General features: G+C 31.9%; 3 protein-coding genes across 3 annotated transcripts; all 3 read right to left on the reverse strand.

Moving 5' to 3' along the window:
* Positions 1 to 3,877: 3,877 nt before the first annotated feature.
* LOC106753855 (mitochondrial pyruvate carrier 1) lies at positions 3,878 to 4,821 on the reverse strand. The gene is made up of 5 exons (XM_014635722.2): positions 4,687 to 4,821; positions 4,494 to 4,601; positions 4,366 to 4,420; positions 4,151 to 4,286; positions 3,878 to 4,076 (listed from the first exon to the last, which is right to left on the reverse strand). Exons 2-5 carry the CDS (start codon positions 4,584 to 4,586, stop codon positions 4,040 to 4,042), a joined length of 321 nt encoding a protein of 106 aa, XP_014491208.1. The 5' UTR covers positions 4,587 to 4,601; positions 4,687 to 4,821; the 3' UTR covers positions 3,878 to 4,039.
* An 11,028-nt stretch (positions 4,822 to 15,849) lies between these two features.
* Positions 15,850 to 17,200, reverse strand: LOC106753748. Its single transcript, XM_014635598.1, has 3 exons — positions 16,382 to 17,200; positions 16,073 to 16,296; positions 15,850 to 15,970 (listed from the first exon to the last, which is right to left on the reverse strand). The coding sequence occupies exons 1-3, from the start codon at positions 17,198 to 17,200 to the stop codon at positions 15,850 to 15,852; spliced, it is 1,164 nt and encodes a 387-aa protein (XP_014491084.1).
* Positions 17,201 to 21,198: 3,998 nt separating this feature from the next.
* Positions 21,199 to 22,614, reverse strand: LOC106753749 (crocetin glucosyltransferase, chloroplastic-like). Its single transcript, XM_014635599.1, has one exon. The coding sequence runs from the start codon at positions 22,612 to 22,614 to the stop codon at positions 21,199 to 21,201; it is 1,416 nt and encodes a 471-aa protein (XP_014491085.1).
* Positions 22,615 to 22,932: the final 318 nt, after the last annotated feature.

Here is a 22,932-nt window from a genome sequence, read left to right on the forward strand (position 1 = left end):
AATGAAAGACAAGAGCATAATGTGTCATCGTCTCAACTTAGGGAAAAGGATCATAGGATGGGTAGTAATATTAGGGATGCCATAGCAGATCAAATGTGGCGAGATTATCAGAAGTCTTAGTTACTGTATTTGATTGTGTTGTATGACTAATTGATGTTATCAGTATTACAAGAACATTATTGAATGGATGTTTTGTCTTAACTTTTTACTATTTTGTTTATCAAGTAGGTATATAATGAACCGAGGTAAGGCAACCGTCATTGAGTCCTCTGCTCCTACGAGAGAGTTCATGAAGTGGACAGAGGACATGGACGCACGTCTGTTACACTCTATGATTGAGGAATCAAGAATCGGTAATAGGGTTGACGGAAGCTGGACATCCCAAGCGTATACTAACATTGTTGATAATCTACATGTCTCTGGGTATGTTGCCATTACAAAAAATAATGTTAAAAACCGTCAGAAAGTATTGAAAGATAAATGGCGTGAGGTTCATGACCTCTTTTCTGGATTAAGCGGTTTTGCTTGGAACCCCATCACTATGCGATTTGATGCGGAGGATGAAGTTTGGATGGACCTCATTCAGGTATATTAAAATAAATACAAAGAATTTGGCAATATTTTATATCACATAATATGAACAAATATATTTGTAATGTTTCTTGTGCAGTCGCGGCCAACTGTCGCAAAGTGGAGAGTGAACAGTATCTTCCATTACGATTTAATGGTGGAGTTGTGGGCTGCGGATCGAGCTACAGGGAGCGGTGTTCGAACCACTCGTCAAATACGTCGAGGGCGGGATGCGCCTCGTGTTAATGTTAATCTAAATCAGAATATTGAGTACACTCCTGAGCAGCCTGACTGGATCGGGTATAGAGACCCAACTCCGCCATCACCTCCTCCCTCAGTTGATGAATATAATCCAGGTAGGACTCAATCTGTGCCTTCAGTCCCATCTGATGGGACTTCATCCTCAAGAGGTTCGAAAAGGAAGGTAGCTACGATGGATGTTGTTGAATCCCAATTTGAGAAGTTCACTACCAGCCTGGACGGTTTCACCAATGTCCTTAGTTCATCAAATGTTCATTTTGGTGTTATTTCTAATGCAGTCGTTGAACAGGTCACAACCATGAAAGAAAGGAATGAAATACTACGTCGCTCCACAAGCTACACTTATACAGAATCTGACATTTATAATATGCTGCATATCTGATGAATCCCAATTGGACCAATGCTATGACTTCTTATGTGACAAGCCCAAATGTGTTAAGAAGTTGATGGGACTTCCACCACACAAAAGGTGGAATAAATTATGTCAAATGTTCTGCAGCGGTGATTCTTAGGCTGTATTATGTAACAACTTCTATTACATCTTTATTATGCCATGTAGTATTTGGATGTAATTATGACTTGTTAATTTGGATGTATGACTATTGGACATTATTGTTATGATTATTATGTAATGGTTTCACTTTGGTTGTAAGTATTTTTAATTTTGAATACTTTGTTATCACTAACCTTGTTATTCTACACAATATTGTTTTGTTGAAGAAATTCTTAAATGGTCTCTTCATCAACCAAAAGGCCTAGAAAAAGTCGCAAGGGAAAAGAAACTCAAAATGAGGCAGAAGATGCAGCTAATATCAGACCATTTGTTGAAGAACAATTAGATCAACGTCGTTTTTCACTCACAGCCTTCAAATGGAAAACTATGCAACTGATTTCTACACTAGGAATATTGTTCTTCCAAAGATAATGAATTTCGAATCATTTGCCGGTTCAGGATTACTTTCCCAACATAATCTTCTATTTCAAGGGGTGGTGGAATTTCTTACATTGCAGGGACCCTTTTATCCAGACTTAATCAAAGTTTTTTACTCAAATCTGAAGATTTCTGGAAATGGATATTTGATCAGTGATGTGAACAAAAGAAGAATTAGATTGAAACCTGTTGATTGGTTGAATGTTGCTAATATGAAATATGAGGGTCAAAAGTTGTCTTTTTCAAATATCCCAGATGACTTTCACTATGATCGGGAGATGGCAGTAGATACTATGGTTAGACCAGAAATGCAGGGTCAACGTGTTAAAACAATTGGGTGTTTGAATATTAATGATAAACTTCTGCATTATGTTATTGTGCACATGCTGACTCCACGACCTGCAAATTTTGCAAAGTTATTGCAAGAGGATATCTTCATGATATGGCTGATTAAAAATAATGCAGCTCTCAATTGGCCTCATCACATCATGCAACATATGCTTAAATGCAAGGCCAGTGACACACCCCTACCATATGGTGTCCTCATCACACAGATAATGCAATATTGTGGAGTACATGTTGATGTTGATGCCACAAGTCATATTGGGCCAAGACATCATTTCTCAATTAATTCTTTGAAGAGATTGAACATTGTTAATGTGAATGGTGTTTGACAACACGATGATGGCGATGATGAAGAAGAAGACCAACCACAGCATCATCACAACCTTGTGCAACCTCCTCCAAAATTTTCAAATCCTAATATGATGACTCAAATATAGGAGGGGGTACAAGACTTGCAACAGAGAATGCAGGGTATGGAACAAATGCAAGTGCGGGTTGGACGTATTGAAGATAACTTGGCAAACATATCCCTTGACATGAATCGCCAATTTGCTCACCTTAATCAAAATGTTAATTTAATTCTTCACAATTTAGATGATTAAGTCCATTACTATACTCAGAATGCATTACATGACTTAAGTGTGTTAATTTCACTTATTTGTTTGAAGACTTATGCATTACTTATTTTTGAATGTTATTATCTTTGACATGAATTTTAATACTTTTATTTATTGCTCAATGAAATTAACTGCAAAACAGATGGATTCTCGAATGATAGATGAAATCATAGATGAAGTGCAAGAATTAATTAATGAAGGAAGAAGACTATCTGCTGCTATTGAACGACTAACAAAGGTCGTGAAGCGTCAAAATTCCCTATCAAATGTTACTATTGAACGACCTAATCCAACAACAGAAGAAATTCAAAACTTATTACAGACTATGAACATTGAAGATCAAAATTTATTCAGACAACGCTTCGAGTTTTTATCTTCGCATCCATCCTATACAAGACGTCTAATAAGGATGCCGCAACAATATCGTTTCAATGCATTGCAACGCTACCTCAATGAAGCAAGGTCATCATGAACTATTAATAATATAATTGTATGTTATTATGTTGGGACTTCTTTTTAGATCATGTAATATAATAACTCCTTTTAATTATATGTTTGTTTAAAATTAATGAATTTGACTTTCGTANACAANTAAATTGATAGTATTTGGTAAGAAATTATATTACAAACAAATACTACATTTTTAAAAATATTTATTTTACTTTATTATAATTTTTTTAATATTTTAAAAATTAATTTGACTTATTATTAATTAGTTTCCTTTCTTTATTAACATTTATACATTTAAATATAACATTATAAAATAACATTTTATATTACTAAAATAACTACGGGTATTTTGATAATCTTTCATTTCTACCAATTAAACAAATTTTTTGATTCTATCACATCAATCAAATCCTACACTAATTCTCACAAACTTTACGCTCAAATCCACTCTCAATTACCCACAAATCTACTCAAAAAAACAACAACAAAATTACCCTCAAATCCACTCAAATCATCTCCCTGAAATCCATTAATAAGAACAGAGCATAAGTGTCACCTTTAAAATTAAAGTACTGATTTGAATCTTCTATATCTGGAGTTTATACGTCAAATATCTATCTTTTATCGCTTCATTATATTGTAACATAAATCGTGAGTTATTTCTTCGTAAGGGTTTATTGGCATAATTATTTTAAGTAATATATATCAAATTTAAAGTACAATTTTATTATAAAAGAAGTTACATTATGACAATATTACAAGCATATTAAAACAGAAAAAAGAGTATATGATGACTGATAGAAGGACTTGTTTTTTAAAGCTAGAACACATTTTCTTTCACCTTGAGAGTTTAAACAAATATATTTCACTCTGCATTTGCTTCCTCTATGCTCTGTTCCACCCTGTATATCAAACAAGCAAATAACGTTACTCTGTATGCATGATAATTTTGATGAATGAGTTAATTGCATAGTACCTTTGAGCTCTGATCCACCGAGAGAGTTGATATAATTGCATAGTCTCATTGGTCATATGACATACGAGAAGATGAAGGTTGCGCGGTCGCACCACCCAAGCAAACCTCATGAACGATGCTGAATAAACACACATAACTGCACTACTACCAATCATTTATTTTAGAAATTGGAATTGAAAGCAATAGATTTAAGTTAATATTTAGTAGTAATTAACCTGCAGTCATATTGACAGAAATGGTTTCCGGTGGTTTTTTTGTGTCCATTGCTGCCTGATAAATAGGTTGATATTAGTGTAAACCTAAAAATATTTTCGGTTGGGTGACAGGGGAAAAGTAAAAGTACCGCAAGAGGAAGGGCCCAGTTGAAGGTAGGACCCCAAAAATGCGTTGTTTTGAGGCCTGTGGGACTATTCCAGAAAGAACGAAGGATCTTCATCTTCTCTTTCCCAACCTGCACAGTTCAAACATCAAAACTCCATTTTTCTTCCTTTCTACAATTTTTCTATAAGAACAAAAGGAAGGGTATCAAGAATTACCTCAAGATATGAATTGAAACTATCTTCTTTTCAATTTTCAATTTCAAAGGCACAACCTCTTCTTAAACTTACAGGAAAACCATGATCAACTCACTCAGAATATCCTCTGAATCTTAGTATTTAAGTCCAAGAAGCTATTAGGATAGGAACCTTCCTATTAAATTACACTATTGTCCTTTCATACTTCTTGCTTATCTCTTTTTCCATTTCTTCAACAATAATATTGCTCTAATTGTTTTCCATAAAATAACAATGTCTCTACATAATTTCACCTTTTTCTTAAATGAAAAATTATATAAATTTAAGCTTTTATTAAACTAAAATGAATTGTTTTCTCTCTATTCAAAATGACAGTGAAAAAATTAAATTTAGGTTTAATTTTACAAATGGATTTGAGTCAACGGGTTCATCTCTCAGTCGAAAATTGATTTGATAGGCTAAGTTAGATTCTTTTAATCTATTCCATCCCGTCAGATTGACGGACCAGAGATTTCACACATTATTTTGTTAGTCCACATCTTTTCAAGTTGAAATTAAAATAAATAATAATTTGAGAAAATAATTTTTTAAATATATGCACTAATTAGTTAATTTATAAACTTGATTTAAACCTCTTTTTTGTCCTTAAGTTATGAGCGGATGTTCAGTTTAATCTCCGCTTTTAAAAATGTAAAGTTATAAAAAATGTATCAAATGAGTCCTTTTTTGATGTTCATAGTCAAAGTACAAAGAGCAATCTAAAGTGCTGTTATTGTTAAGAAACAAATCAGAGCAATCTAAAGATGTACCAGTTGTTAAGAAACAACCAAAAACAGTATTTCAAGTTAAAAAAGTACTCATTTGATACATTTTTTATAACTTAGGACCAAAGATTTACATTTTTAAAAACGGGTACTAAACTGAACATTGTTTATAACTTAAGAAACAAAATGAGGTTTAAACCTATAAACTTTGTACTACATTTATGTGATTGACTTCTCATTTTACAGTAATAAACAACATAATTAATTTGAATATCACAATTACATCATGCACCAAAAGAAAATCATCATTTTGTGAGTATTATTGATTATTGGACACAGATAAAGATAAATATGAAAATAAATCCAAATTTATTTTAACCATAATTAAACACTAATATATTTTAAAAGATTAAATATATTTTTAATTTCTAAATTTAAATATAAAATTAAAATTTATTATTATTTTAAATTGAGTTGTTTATATAATATAAATATTAATCTAAAACATAATTTAACACATGAAAATAATTAACATTATTTAGATTAAAATAATTTATTTGTAAAGTTTAAAAACTAAAATATATTATAATTTAAATCGAAAATCAATTCTAATTTAAGTTCTAAATTTAAAAGCTAAAAACTTATTTAATTCTATTTTCAGAATTCAACTTCATTTGTTAATTGTTTTATATTTGAGTATTTTAAAACATATTAAAATCCTTTCCTTGTCATAAAAGTAAAAGTAGATGCATAAATTCAACAATAAAATTACCTACTTAACTACGTATTATTAGGATTCAAATTTTGGAACACTTGTATACATATAATATAATAAAAATATGACTCAAATAAAGTACAACTACTTAATTAGTTTTTATTATCTCCAATATATTATTAATCATAAAGAAATATAATTATTATGTCATTATTCACATCTAATAGCACATCCATTACTTAAAATAAATTGAATGTAATTATTCAACTAACTCAATCCCTTAGTTTATAATTAATAATATCTTAGATTCTCATATTATTATGCATCCTAATCGTATTAATAACTTTCTAGATTAACATAACTTGTTTATGATAAAATAAATCAAAAGATTCATTCATCCTCTTTTAAGAAAAAAAGTAATTATTTTTCAAAGGTAAAAATCCAAAAACGTGATCGACTTGGCTCTCACATAAAGAAAGAAGATAATGATATGATATGATGTAAGACCATATTCAACGTATCCATTTCAGACCAATCTTCATGCTACTTTATTTTAACTAGTTTTGTTTTTCTTTCATTTTTTTATCATATCTCTCTAAAAGTGCTGCGAATGATTCAAACTCAACAAACATGGGAGTAAAAGAGTTGTAAAACGGGTTAATGGCCATTTTAATATGGTTTTAAAATAGATAATTAAAATAGAACATGCGTTTTTTTTAATATGTTTTGAATATTTTTCTTACAATACATGTATTTTTTTAACAAATTAAATTTGTATGCAAATTTAGTCTAAATCCATTTAGATTTTGGATTAAACGAATTAAAAAAAAATAACTCAATTCATGCTAAGTTGATTTAGAATATGACCATAAATACCAAAAGAAAGAACCTAATCTATCATACAATTAAATATATTTTTTATCTTTAAACTTTAAATAAAAATTAAAATTAGTTTATTTTCAAAATTTTAGTTCAATGTTTTTAATTTTTTTAACTAAATTAATTTTTAAATTTATTTATTTTACGATGATATTTAAATTATTTATACCATTTAATGTGACATCCCAATTATATTATAAAGATATATAATATAATAAAGGCGTCACCATGAATAATACTAGAAAACAGTTAAGACTAATAGGATTACAATCATCCTTAAGCTGTACAATTTGGAAACTTGGAGTACTAGAGTTTCTCCCTTAAATTACAAAGAATGTAAAACTTAGAACATGTCAAAGTTTCTTCAAAATATCCTAGGATGAGATAATTAAAGCCTAGAGAACTAGGTAGCAACATTTCCTTCCCATCAAGAGTTGTTTCCAAAGTATCTCCTCGCCATCTGCTCCCATCCAAGTGGATGATCATCGCAAGGAAAATAAACGCAAACATGGCACAAACACAAGCAATTGCAAGGGTGAGCTAATTATATAAAAAGCATACAATTAAGAACATGTACATACAAGATATTAATTTAAAGCAAACAAGATAAAACATTCATCCTATCATGTTAGATACTAGACTTGACTCGTCCGGACTTTAGAATGATAGTCGAGCTATGGCGGGTCATGCACCCGTGGNGGCTTGTGATACTTAGGCTCTACCGCCTTGGGCTCCCCCGTCCTGGGCTCCCCCGCCCTGCCACACTCACGAGGTTAGTCTATTCCGCGCCTTGGAGTATGATGGAAGCCTCCAAGACTAAGANCTCCTGCTACTCCTCACCACATGGTCCAATCCTCTCTATGTGAGAAGAAAGGTCATTGAAGCGTCAAGAAGACCCCCAAGACTGAACTCCTACTTTCATTCTAAAACACTAAGAATCTCACCAAGAGATTCTACATTTGAAGCTACCATAAGCAACCATGAAATCATGTTTCAGTCTTTCCCAATTCACACACCTTTGAATTATAATCAAACCACATATTTAAGCCTTAAAGATCAAGTCATATATAACAGAAAATGCTCCACAACCACTTCCAATCATCTCAAATAGACAATACTGTCATGTTATCACCAAACAATAATATATACCATATAGTAATTGATAAAAATCATGGATTATATGTGAAAATAATAATAGCATAATCTTTGAAAGCTAAAACAAATTTATCATTGCAAATTTAATATAATGAATGGAATAATAAATAAATAAAAAAGAAAACAACTTGCACCTTATGCTTTTGATAGGTTTATAAAAATAATATATATATATATATATATATATATATATATATTTATTTGGTTACATATTTAATATTTCATATTATACTGAACGTTATTACAGTGGAGATCTTACCTTTTTCCAATCCTTCTTACACCCCAAAATGGTTCTTATTTGGTAAACTACTTGTCTAATTACTATCACAGTAGAGATCTTACTTTCTCCCAATTGGTCACCGGAGAGGACCCAGATGTCTGAACGCATCAGACTCACCTTCGACGCCAGCACATATGACTAGTCACAACTGATTAGACCAGGCCAGGGCTGCTCTATGATCAGGGATGTGCCAACTCAGGTTTTTAAGGTTCCTCTATCCTACCAACAAAGAAAGGCTATCAACAAGTTCTAACTAATTTATTTAAGTTACCTAAACTAGACTGTTGTGCTCTAAACCTCCAATGTCAATTCTTTTTTTTTTTTTTATATATTTTCCTCTCGTAGTAATATAAAGCAGTACCTGTGTATCCAATTGCTACCCAACAAAGCTAATTAAATCTCACTTAAGATCTTTTCCAAAACGTCACCAATCATAGTCAATAACCCATTCAGAAACAATTCATAATCATCAAAACATGACACATAAAATCAATCCCAGATAAATCATTTAAGTAGTATAATACATACCAAAACCAATTACTTAAAACAGTAACATTACAGTCTCAATAGTACATCACATTTTTAATTCAATCATACATAAAACACTAAAACAAGTTCAATTCAAAGCATCAAATTCAGAATTCAACATGCATATATTTTATAAAATAATTTCAAGCAAAATAATTAGCTCCCCTTACCTGGGCTTCTCAAAGAGCAGCTAATTTGAAGACGCCCTAACAGAGTCTCACCAAGACTGGACACATAGTACCTATAAACTCCCATATCGGCAGTAGAAAGTGACTCCTAGAGCTATGATTTAAGAGGAATTAGAAAAAGGGCAATTCTAACTGCATAAAATCAGTAGAAGCCCCAAACCCTAAGTATCAGTGGAGAAAAATAGGAGAACCTTACTGGAATGATACGGAGAAACTATTTGGTTCAATGTGAAGCCTTTGCCGTTGTGAATGTTTAGGCACCTTCAAACTAAAAATTAAACTGTTCAATGAGCTAGGATTCTAGAGAGAAGACAAAGCAATTATGTGAAAGGATTTCCAGAGAGAGAAGGAAAATGACTAAATGAAGAATCTGATTTTTATAGAGGCCTCTTCTAAGTCATGTGTCCTTAAACTTTATGGGCTGAATTGTCTAAACATAAAACCCATAAGCCCTTAGCTTATTTTCAGGTCCTTATATTTAATACATTTATACTTAGATATTAATTCATAGACATATTTAAAATGTTAAATAAATTTAACAAAATTTAATTAAAAAAATTAATTAATATATTTTTAAAGTTGAAGAAATAAATTTGATTATAATTTAAAGAAAGGAAGAGAGATTAATTTTAATTTTAATTGAGAAATAAGAGATAAAAATATAATTAATATATTGTAGGTTTCAAAAGCAACCAAGATTAAAGGGTAAATTTCGACAACACCAAGGATTTAAGTAATCGCACATGAATGACATAATTCATAACTTTATTCCCTAAAAAGACAAATTTTGTATGGAACGATGAGGAGTGACGTTAATGGAGGGAAGAAAAGTCTGATATAATATAGTTTTGCAAGCAAGTTGCTTGAAATAGATAAGTTCTGACAAAACAGGTTTGTCATTGACACATCGTTTTTTAATTTCACATAATATTGACAATTTTTTTTAATAATAAAACACATGTTATTATTTTATTAATTTATTTTAATTTTTATTTAAAAAATATTTAAAATCAATTAATCACAAACTATTATTGTTATAAAAAATTATTAAAATAGTGTGATTAAAGTTAACTTTTTCCTTTTAATTTAGTATTCATAACGCAAAGATGGTCCAGCAAACTAGCTCATCCTTTCTTTTCTCAAAAGAAAAAATTATCAAAACAAAACTCTTGGAAAAATTATTATTCCTAGTTTTGGGTTCTTTAAAAAACCAGAATATCGTTTTATTTTTAATTCCGTTGAAATAGTACGATAAGATCACTGTACTTAATAAGGGATGATAAAACGGGCATGGGTCGGCCCGCTACTCAAATTTGTTATCACCCCTCCTCCTCAAATAAATTTGTAGGTTAAAGACGAGAAGAAGTACAGAGACTAATCTTTTTTCTTTCTAAAATAAAAACAAAGAGAAATGAAAAAAAAATAATTTTTATATATTTTATTATTTGACTGATAATGTTATAATTTAAATTATTAATAATTATAAATTAAATTAAATTTTAGTTATTAATTATAATATAATAATTTAACACATAATAATAATTATTATCTATTTGATTTGAGATATTAATTAATTAATTAAAATTTAAAAAATATTCACAGTACATTTTAATATATATAATTAAAAATTAAAATGAATTAAAAAATGAAAAAAAATTGGCAAACAAAACCTGCCAATCAATGGATCAAAGTACAGGCTAGAATAGAATTTTCAGTTCATTTTTTTTCGTTCTGATTTGTTTTTGACAAGCCAACAACATTTTGTTCCCTTTTGTCACCCTATATTTTGAGATGTTATCTATTTTAAAATTTGAAATTCTAATTTTATCATAAAGTACATATTAAAAAATTAAAATAGAAAAAAATATTTAAATTGATTTTAACTAAACTCCTAAATGATATGATATTATTGAATTATTCAAATGATACTACTAACATCTATTCACTTATACTAAACACCAATAAATTATTATTGATGGTTGAATTAGAACATTTGGGTCACCAAATGCATTGCCATGTGTTTATTAGAACTATCAATTTAAGGCGTTACTCCCTACATTTCTCCACCTGCTCCTTATATCTCCTCTTTCCATTTTTACCCTTTGTTCTATTTTTTCTATTCCTATTTTATTCTTTTAGTAAAATTTTATATCTAAGATTAAAATTTTACGATTTCATTCACCCACCCCACCCTCGTATAACCTGTTTATTCTCTTTTTATCTTAATCCTTTCATCTTTATTCTTTTTTTCTAGAAATTCTTCCTCCTATTTTTGTGTTGTGGTGTGAAGTGATGATTGAAACATCGAGATTTCCTGAAACAATTTCTTGTCAAAGTTCAATTATTATATCTCTCCTTTAGTGATGATGCTCTATCAGACCTTTAAGGGAAGCAGTGTTAAGAAGCGTTAGAGGCCGAGGTACGTAACCACTTTTTCTAAACTTTCTTAAACGGATATGGGTATTCGTTGAGGAATGTCGACATCCGTTTGGAGGCCTGGACGTCTTCTTCCTCAGCACATCCAACACAGAGCACGCAACAGATACCATACAGAAACCTCAGCAGAGCAACAGATCTACCATAAATCAACAACAGATTACAAATCAACCCAATCCTAAACATTATATTACATACATTAAAAAAAACGAAGGAAGAAACAAAAAGAAACTAACCTCTCGAAACAAACGAAGCAACAACCACCACCGCGCCGCACCACCGTGCCGCACCACCGCGCTGCACCGCCGCACACACCCGTCGCACACACTGGCCACAACGCAACACACACCGCCGCACCGCAGCGCACACCCGCCGCACCGCCACCCGCCGCTCCGCCGCACTCACAAAAAGCCAAAAGCACACCACGAGGAAGAGAGGACTGCGAAGAGGCTGGGAGAGTTGAAAGGTTTTGAAAATGAAAGTTTGGGAGAGTTTAAAGGTTTTGAAAATGAAAGTCTTGGAGAATTGGAAAGGTTTTGAAAATGAAAGTCTTGGAGAATTGGAAAGGTTTTGAAAATGAAAGTTAACGTGGGGGTGAGAATCTGAAAGTCTGACTGAAGTAGGTAAGGGAGTAAAAAGTTAGGTTAGAGTAACTTGTAAATAGGGTTAAAACAGTAAAATCAAAAAATAAGAAAATGTTATTTTTGTATTTAAAAAAAGTTAAAAAAATTGGGGGATGTGGAGGGTGGAATTGGGGAGGTGGAGGGAGTAACCCCCATCAATTTACTCTAGCTCATTGGGCTTGGTCATGATTAATGTGGATTAAAAAAAAAAAACTCGTTGGATCAAGAAGATCTTCACTAAAAAAGCTCATAAGACCAAAAAATCCATAAAACTTCAAACAATGAGTTTTTCTTTTTAAACGTGAAAAAATGTTATTATTTTTAAATATATGATTAAACTTTAGGTTTAAGATGACATATCTTGACCTTTAGCTAAATCGGGTAAGATTGACCTTCAATCCTGATGGGTCTATCTCGACCTTCGACCTAGACCAATCTTATTAGAGTCATAGTACGAAATATTTACGTTAGACACAAACCAAGGAGGGGGATGAACGTGTTTGTTTAAAAAAAAATGATACTTTAATTTCTTTTTTCAAAATTTGTTGTTTAATTAAAACCTTTTTCTTATTTTAATAACTTCAGTAAAATAAAGAGAGTAAGAAATAGAAAATTTGTACATAAATATTTATATTACTTCGAATTAAAAGACTCTACATCTAATTATTAATCTCTAAAAAGGAATTAATTCAAACACTAAAAATAAATCAAACTTACAATTAAAAGAAAAAAAGTTTAAGGTTTAGAGAAGACTTTTCTTAAAGACACAAAAGATGAAACACAAATTCCTTAAATCATGCAAGGAACGAAAAACTTCATTTGAGTCACATAAAGGACAAAAAAAATTCTCCTAACGACAACAACAACACTCAGTCATGCAAAAACTCAATTAGTAAACTCACTTGGTGAAAGTTATCACAACTCTCTTTGCGAATGCACTCTCTTAATGTCTTTGAACCCTAGCTCAAAGGTTTGAATTTGGGGGTGAATTCTCATTTGCTTAAGCTCGTGCCTCTACTTTCAATTTATAGCTCCTCCAAACGCAACTTTTCACTAAAGTTGTTGCTCTAACCCTAGGGCAAAATCTAACCCTTAATGTTAACCAATTGGTCCTCTTTGACTAGGGACTTACATGTAAAAAGAGAAAGTTTAAATGAGATTAAACAATAAATACAGAGAAAGAAGACTTATTTATCCAAAAAGACATTTTCAAATTCTATTTTTTTTTTAAAAGGAAAGACATTTTGTTATTGCGAAAAGAACTACTCAAAACACCTTTTAATTTATTTTTTCCAGGAAACTTAAGATTTTAAACAAAAACTCATTTTTAACCTAATTCTAGAAAATTCGAAACCCTAAAAGAAGATTTTTATAAAGGCAAAATAAAGAAAATAAGAAAGTTATCAACTAGTTATAAAATAGCATGCTCACAAAACTTCAATCCTCATAGGATGCTCATAAATCATATCAATTATCTGAACATACTTTAGAAACCACAAATAGATAGTTATTCTTTTTAAATTTTTTGAACCATTACAATCATTAAGACACCACATTAATATAAATTTTCTAAATGACTAAAGAAAATAGCATAAGAACTTATTTTAACAAATATGATCGAGTAAAAGTGTTGTGCTTTAAACTAAGACTCCTAGAATAACCTTTTATTTTAAAAGAGGCGAAAGATGAGATTAGAAATCTAAAAGATATAGAAAAAAAAATAAAGAATTTTTAAAAAATTGATAGATTTTATCAAATAAAATTCGAATAAGTGACTTTTGTATTTATAGTTTCACCTTTTAATTATATAATAATGAAATGACATTTATAAAAAATATTTTTACTCTTTAAACTATTTTTTTAAGTCTTTACAATGATTTTTTTTTAAAACATTAAGTAAAATTATGTAATAAATTTTTAAATAATTTATTTGAATTATTTAATGAAATAGTTGATAATACATTGAATGTATTAAAAAATTATTTAAATTAATAATTTATTTATTTTATAATGTTCTGTTATTGATAATGTGAATTAAAAAATAATAAATTATTCATTTAATAATTTTTAGGTTTAAACCCTTAAATCGTCCCTATTTTTGGGACGCTTTCCCAATTTCATCCCTCAGTTATTAAAACTCCTAATTTGGTCCTCATAAGAGCCAATTTGAATGAAATTGACCCTTTCCGTTAAATAAAGTTAACAGCGTCAAATATTTTGCCAGCATAGTAGATCAGGCGTTTACTTATGCACAAGTGTCATGAAACGTGTCATTGAGCTGATGAAACATGACATTTTACAAAAATTAGAAATTAAAATACTTTTTGGACAGTTTAAAATGAACTCAAATATGAGATTCATATTGCCTTTTTCATTAAGTTGAGAGGATCTGGGTTTTCGATAAAGGAAAGGGCGAAACCTGAAGAAGCAAAAATTGTGAGCGGATTGGTCTGTGTTCGTCGTTGATGAAGATTGGGAAGCTTGTGAAATTTTGAAAGAGGTAAGTGCGATAGCTGAAGAAGAGAAAATGTCCATGGGTCATTCTTGTTCGTCATCCACTTGCAATGAGTGTGGAAGAAAGCATTTGCGGTTTATTAGCTCTCGTGGAGATGGAAGCTGGAACAAAAATGATGGTTCGATCATATGCCATTGTGGAGAAAGCTGTGTGTTGAGGAATGCAAAAACTGTTAAGAATCGAGGCAAAAAGTTTTGGGGTTGCCCTAGGTATAAGGTTGGAAGTGAAAATGGTGGATGCAACTACTTCAGATGGTGCACTGATTGGAGAATTGAAGAAAGTGTTAGCTGTAAGGTGTTGGAAGCAAAAGATGAGAGGTTGGTGAAGAGTTTTGAAAATGAAAGGGATAAGAAGATAGCTTCTGTGCAGAGAGCTTTGATGGGTGTTCAAAATTGGTTGAAAATTTTGGTTGGGGTTGTATTTGTAATGAACACCGTTATCATTGCAATGTTGATGGGTGGGGCTTGATTAATTAGTTGTGTCTTGGTTTTAGTTGTGTTTTGGTTCTAGTTGATAAGATGTATTAAGTTTGCCTTGTATCAGCCCTGTATCAGTTTGTAGTATGCTTAATGAAATGATATTTTGGAAAACCATAACATGATTTGGACCTGTATTAGTTTGTATTAACTTTGCCCTTTATCAGTTTGCCTTGACTTAAATTTGTTTGATTTCATGAGTGGGACCTGAATATCATACCCTGATTTGGAAACAATGACTATAAATAAAGGGTCCATCACTTGGACTGGAATAAACAATTTCATTCCCCATTCTTGGGACCTGAATAAACATTTATATATTAAAGCACTGATAAAATAAAGCACATGTATGTAACCAAAAAGTACTGATCCAAATTTCATTCCCCATTGCACATGTCTGTAACCATTAACCAAAAAGTGCTTATCCATTGCACATGTTTGTAACCATTACATACTCAAATATAAAGTTCTAAACATCACTCTATTACAAACCGATCCATTAAACCAAAAACTACTGATCCATTAGTCTATTACAAACTGAAACATAAAGTGATAAGCATTGACTACAACTAAAACAAATAATATTCTTCAGTTCTGAACTGGTTGTTCTCTATCTGGTTGATCCTTAGCCAATGAAGTGGGTTGTTGTCCTTGTATTGACCAGAACACTATTGAATGCTTCTGACATATTATTCACCAAGGTATCACATGTAGTTGTGCTTGTGAACCTTGATCTAGACCAAAACCTACAATAAACATGCATGAAATATTAGATACTCAAGTTAAAAACCTGTTACATAATGTACATGAAATACACAAGTTAAAAGGGAATAATGAAAACAATTTACCTTGGAGGAAGGCTCATGAGGTGTCGAAAAGCATCTTCATTCACCTCTTTGATACTTCTCATGATATTCTCCCATTGTTGTGGGTGAGTAGCTAAAGCTGCCCTCCACATGAGCTTTTTCAGATTCTTTCTAGGAAATTTCTTCCTGAAGTTGGCATATAAATGCCTTACATAGAATCTTTGTGCAACTCCAGGAACAACATCTTGAACTGCTTGTCTTAGACCCTGTCAATCAGTGAGAAAAGAGTTAGATGATGTATTCCATTTATATAACAGAATTGACAAAGACAAAAACTGTATTGGAAGGTACCTTCTGTTGATCTNACATGATTGTAANACCAGAACACACATNTGGACCACCTAAGTCNTCAATCAACAGCTCCAGAAACCATGTCCAAGTGTCCTTGTTCTCAACTTCTACTATTGCATATGCTAGTGGCAACATTTGGTCGTTAGCATCTCGACCCACAACAGTTAGTAGCTCACCATGGTGTCTGCCTTTCAAAAAGGCTCCATCAAGGCCAATAATTGGCCTGCATGAGACAGAGCTATCTTTACATGCCTTTAAGCATGCATAAAACCTCCTGAAGATTGGTTTGCCATTAACTGGATCAACTTGCACCTTTATTGTGGACCCAGGATTTCTTGCTAATAACTCATGTGCATAATCATAAATTCTCCTATATTGCTCAATGAAGGACCCTTCCACTTCATCTGATGCATGGCCTTTGGCCCTGTAAGCCATGTTCTTGGATATTGCTATGTTCCATTTCCTACTAAATTTATCTCTAATTTCAACGCCCTTTACATTAGGATTATCTCTTATTGTTTTTTGCAATTTTCTACTAAGCCATTTTGCATTGAATAGCCGCAACTTGTGTTCCCTACTACATGTATGGCTGTCAACCATAGTTCTTAGTTGCCATGATTTCACTGCATCCATGAAACCAAAGTATGCCACCCACGGACATTGTCCATTTGATCCCAAACATTTAACCCTTACTCTTTTTCTATCATTTTTAACAATTTTTAAATTTTTTCCATTCTCTACTCCATAAGATTTGATAGCATCAAGAATGTCATTTTTATCCCCAAAATATGTAACCACATCCCACATGTAATCAGCCATTACTTTTGGCATAATAAAGGTAGAATAATTACCATACCCTCTTCCTCTTCACTTTCTTCATCACTTATCAGAGGAGAAGTCAAGTCCTCTGATTCCCATTCATCATTAAACCAACTCGAATCATCAATCTCATCTTCTTCACTATCTGACTCAGATTCATGTAATAAAGGTTCAACCTCAACCTCCATGTCAGTCTCATTATCAGGTAAATCACACTGCACATTTATGTCTACTAGCCCATCATTACCATCACGGACTTCTACTTCTATATCGTCCAAGTCTTCTACATCTAAGTCTTCTACTTCTATTCTGTAAGCCTTCCCATGTAACCTATCACCCTCTTCCTGCACTTCCTCAACCACAACTTCATCAACTTCCACTTCAGATGCTTCCTCAACCACAACTTCCTCAACCACAGCTTCCTCAACCACAGCCTCCTCAACCACAGCCTCCTCAACCACAACTTCCTCAACCACAACTTCCTCACCATCCCCTTCCTCAACCTCAGGTTCCTTTCCCTGCACTTCTAAGTCTTCTGTCCTCTCAACATCACCTCCCTCAACCTCAGTTTCTATCATCTCAGCTTCCTCAACCACAACTTCTGCACCCTCACCAAACTCATTACCTTTAGGATCACTTCCCTCAACCTCAGCTTCATCAACGTTGTATTCAATCATTTGAATCACTTCAGCTTCAGACACATTGTGCACAACATATAAATTAACTTGTCCATTTAAGTTAGCTAAATTGACCATGTGCATGGCACCTACGTCATCAGACAATGGTTCTAGCCTATCATCCAAAACAGGACCACATCCAACAGAAAACCACAATTCCTTAAAACCATCGTACCCTAAACTTTTTACTGCACTCACTACAATAAAATATGACCACACGTCAGGATCAAAAACCATGGTATCACTTTGTCCTTCATACTTGAGGCACCCCTCATTGAGGAACATACCGCCATGGTGAATAACCACCTCCATATCGCCCATCACACATAACAATATTCTACACCTACAAATAACCCTAAAACGACAAAACACACCGCTTATAAAACTGATAATGACACAACAAAAGAAATGTAACTATGGGGGACATGGGGGACCACAACGCATTATGAAAACAACATATCTTCAGACAACCCCAATCCCACAAGGTACAAAGCATCCCCACATAACAAGATAGACATCACAATATTAAAATCGTACTAACCTTCCACTGATATTAAAATCGTCCCCTCGAAGAGCTCGAACCACTTGACGCAAACTTGTATCTGACTTCGCGATTGCCTTCGAAACTCCAATTACAAACCTTGAATGCCCTAATACACTTTGTATCCTCTCTCGCGATTGATGAACGATGCACTCTCCACTGCCAAATTCGCTCCAAAGTGAAATCCCTAATTAAAACCTAAATCCCTAATCTGATTTTACAATATATTTTAATTTTTAATTTTTTAAAAAATTCATGTTTGATCAGATCAATGACACGTTGCATGACACCTGTGCATAAGATAACACCTCATTTACTGTACTGGCAAAATACTTGACGCTGTTAACTTTATTTAACGGAAAGGGTCAATTTCATTCAAATTGGCTCTTATGAGGACCAAATTGGAAGTTTTAATAAATGAGGGATGAAATTGGGAAAACGTCTCAAAAATAGGGACGATTTAAGGGTTTAAACCTAATTTTTATTGACAAGTCGTATCATTACCCTCCAAAGTTATACCATTACCGTACAAAGTTCACCTTTTGGAGAGTAGTATGTTAAACATGTTTATTTTTCTTGAAAGAAACAGAGAATAAATAAATTGAAAAACCAGCTACGTGTTTTTAAATTTATTCTCATCCATTAAATCCTCCACCTAAAGTCCAAAACATAAGAGAATAACGAAATCTAGGATGCTTTATTTTATACATCATTTTAAGGGAAAATGTTTTTCGGCCAACTTTAATGGATTTGTCACTTTCAACACACTATATCCTCTTACCAAGGTTTATATATAACAAATACCCATTTAGGGTTTTTGGACTTTTATACTTTTTATATTTCTATTTAAAAACATAAATATTATGATTTTATTTCAAATTTTTTATATTTATTTTTACTAATTAAATATAAAATTTTAAGTTTATGATTAATTTTAGTATTTATATTTTGTAATATTAAATAGAATTTATTTGGTCTTTCTATCACTTCCATTACCTCCCTCCACCTCTCAAAAAATATTCATCGTGCACAGTTTATAAAATATAAAGTATGGCATAAAAAAATAATCCTATTTATGCAGTTTAAAAAATAAGATTCCCACCAAAATACAAAAAATGGAAAACTTTAACATTTTAAATTTGTTTTCTTAGTTGCACTTGATGATAATTCAGAATTTTAATTTGTTTTCTTAACTGTGAGGAAATAAATGAGAAAAGATGGTGAGAGATGAAAGAAGGAAGAGAGGGGAAAAAATTATGTTAATGATAATTTAATAAAAAAAGTCAACTAAAATTTATTTAATTAATATTGAAATTCGATAAATATTAAACTTATTTCTTTAACAAGGTTTGGTTTTGCAAATAAAATTGTAAATCATCTTTCTTTCCTCATGACTTAATCAATAAAAACATAATTACCAAAATCAAAGTTGTGCTTACTAATCACAACTTCTTTTAGTTCTTTTTAATGCAATGCTACATTATTGGTGCACAACTTCTTTAACTATTTTAAATTGAAGATAAAGTTTTCTATGATGCACAAAAACTTCTACATGTGAAATCATTTTCCCCAAATACAACTTATCAAAAAATGGTAAAATTTTTAAAATCAGTAAATTTTCGAATTTAGAAGTAAAATTACATCAATTTAGTTAAAATAAAAAGAAGAAGCCACATCCACCTAATGTTATAGAATCTGGTTATGCAAATATATAATGTTTTAGGGAGAAATTAAAAAAAGAAAAAGAAAAAGAAAAGAACAATGACAGACGACAAGTTGTATCAAAGTTATACCATTACAGTACAAAGTTCACTTTTTGTAGAATGGTATGTTAAACATGTTTATTTTTCTTGAAAGAACAGAGAATAAATAAATTGAAAAATCAACTACGTCTTTTTAAAACTTTGGATTTTATTCTGTTCCATTCTATCCTCCACACTAATGTAAGATGCTTTATTTTTAATTTAATTTCACATAATCACTAGTAAAGTTTGCGTATAATTTTATTCTAAATTAGTTTTATTTTTAGTTCACGTATAATTTTCAATAAATATTATTTCATTTAAGGTTTTAGATTTTTATGCTTTTTTTATATTTCTATTTAACCACAAGAATATTATTCTTTTATTTCAATTTTTTTTCATATTTATTTTTACTAATTAAATATAAAATTTTAAGTTTATGATTAATTTTAGTCTTTATATTTTACTAATAGTAAATAGAGTTCATTTGGTCTTTCTATCCCTCTCTCATCACTTCCCTCCACCTCTCACAAAAATATCCATTTTGCACAGTTTCTAAAATATAAAATAGGGCATAAAAAAATAATTCTATTTATGCAATTTAAAAACTAAGATTCTCACCATAATTAAAAAAAAAATGACAAACTTTAAAATTTTAAATTTGTTTTCTTAGTTACGCTTGATAATCTAGAATTTTAATTTGTTTTGTAAACATAAGGAAAGATAGTGAGAGATGAAAGATGAAAGAAGAAAAAAAAATCGGTAAAAAATGAGAAGATTTTAAAATGTAACACTTTTAAATTATTTTAAAGATAATTAATATAAAAAAACAACTTAAACTTATTAGATTAATAAAATTGAAACTCGATAAATATTAAACTTATTTAATAAATGTATAACTTAGAGCCAAAATTTTATGATTAAAAGGTGGTAAAGTAAATGATATTTTTCTAGGGTTTTATTCATATATTGATAATTTGATCTTCCAAACTTAATTCTTNCATAATGTATTACAAGACACAATTAGTTTTGAGTGATCTAAGTATGCATAAATTGATCTCCGACATGATTAACAAAAGTTTTGAGGTTGTTTTCTGAAGAGCCACCTTCCATGGCAGCNTCCCTANCCAAACCCATCCATTTATGTAAGTTTTTTCTCAACTCACATGCTTTGTCTCCACTTCCCATAACCACATCCAAACATCTCTTAATCTTCTTCCCTTCCACTATCCCATCTTCATTCACATCATGGTCTACCCGCACCCCAATCTTCCACACATCTTCTACAAGCTTTGCATTAGTCATCTGATCTGTCCACANCGNAAACGCCACCATTGGAACCCCAGAAACAAGGCTTTCCATGGTCGAATTCCACCCACAGTGCGTCAGAAAACAACCCACAGAACCATGTGACANAACCTCTACTTGAGAGCACCACGTCACTATCTTCCCTTTCTTTTCCAATTCCATTCCCAATTCTAATACCTCCTCCTNATTCTCCTTTTCTCGNATGACCCACAAGAATGGACGTCCACAATCAAATAACGCTCGCGCAATTTCCTCCATTTGTCGTTTGTTTAGCACTAGATAGCTCCCAAAGGACACGTAAACCACTGACTTCTCTTCCTTCGAATCAAGCCACCTAACATAATCGTTTGACATAGGGAATATATCTCCACCGAAGCAAGCATCACTAGGGTCTCTCCCATCTAAGAAAGCAGAAGGAATCAATGGCCCTATGGGGATTATGTTCATCCCATCAACGGCCCTCAGCGCCNTAGATTCCAATTCTTCAAACGTATTCACCAGCACCGTNGGGTTTTTTTCTCGGTCAAGCTGCAAAATTTGTTCCTGAAANGCTGTGAAAGTAAAAGACAACATGGTTGGTTTCCANAGCAACAAAAAAGAAGGTATATCTTGTTGGGAAAGCGAAAACGGTAACCCTGGAAGCTTTATTGAACAGGAAGCTTCAGTCATGGTTTCTTCATTGATGTAATCAGCGTAGCCGTGAAAATAATAGTAGAGAATGTTCAGGACTGTGGCCGTTTCGATCCATAGCAACGAAGTGGGAATGTTAAAGCTTCTTGCCACGTCAGCCACCCAGGGAACGAGGAGAGTATAAACTACGTGCGTGAAAGGGTTTCCCTCGNCAGTGGTAGATACTATGAGATTGGACACGAAATCTGAGGTACGACACTTGAGCTCAGACAGGTAGAGGTGGTAATCAATGGCAGTGTTGCTGACGAGAAAGAAGCCATCGTCAAAGCCATCAGAGAAGGGGAGGACGGAGAGGCCAGGAATGTTGATTTTTTTGGTGATGCGACGATAGATGTGGAGAGTAATGACTAGAGTTACATATGTTCCCATGGAAATAAGACGCTTGGCAAATTGAACAGCAGGGTTTATATGGCCTTGTGAAGGAAATGTGACGAGGAGAAATCGTTGGAAAACCATGGTGGAAGTGGAGATAACTAGTGTGCTTAATTAACAATGGATTCCTTCACCACATGTTGGTCCTTATATAGACATGCTTGTTAGTTACTGAGAACTACACATATAGAATGAAAATGGTCTCATTTTTTTTATAATTGTAAAATTATAATTGGAGTGATTGATATTTTTTTTGAGAAATTATTAAAGAAAAAATACTAATAGTATCATCACACTTTAGTAATTTGACAAAAAATACTTCATATAATTATATAACACAAAAATGTTATTATAATGAATACAATAAAACATAATAAAAAAATGTTTAGTGGAGATTATTTT

This window comes from Vigna radiata, unplaced genomic scaffold (assembly GCF_000741045.1).
Source record: "Vigna radiata var. radiata cultivar VC1973A unplaced genomic scaffold, Vradiata_ver6 scaffold_7, whole genome shotgun sequence".
Classification (NCBI taxonomy): Eukaryota; Viridiplantae; Streptophyta; class Magnoliopsida; order Fabales; family Fabaceae; genus Vigna; species Vigna radiata.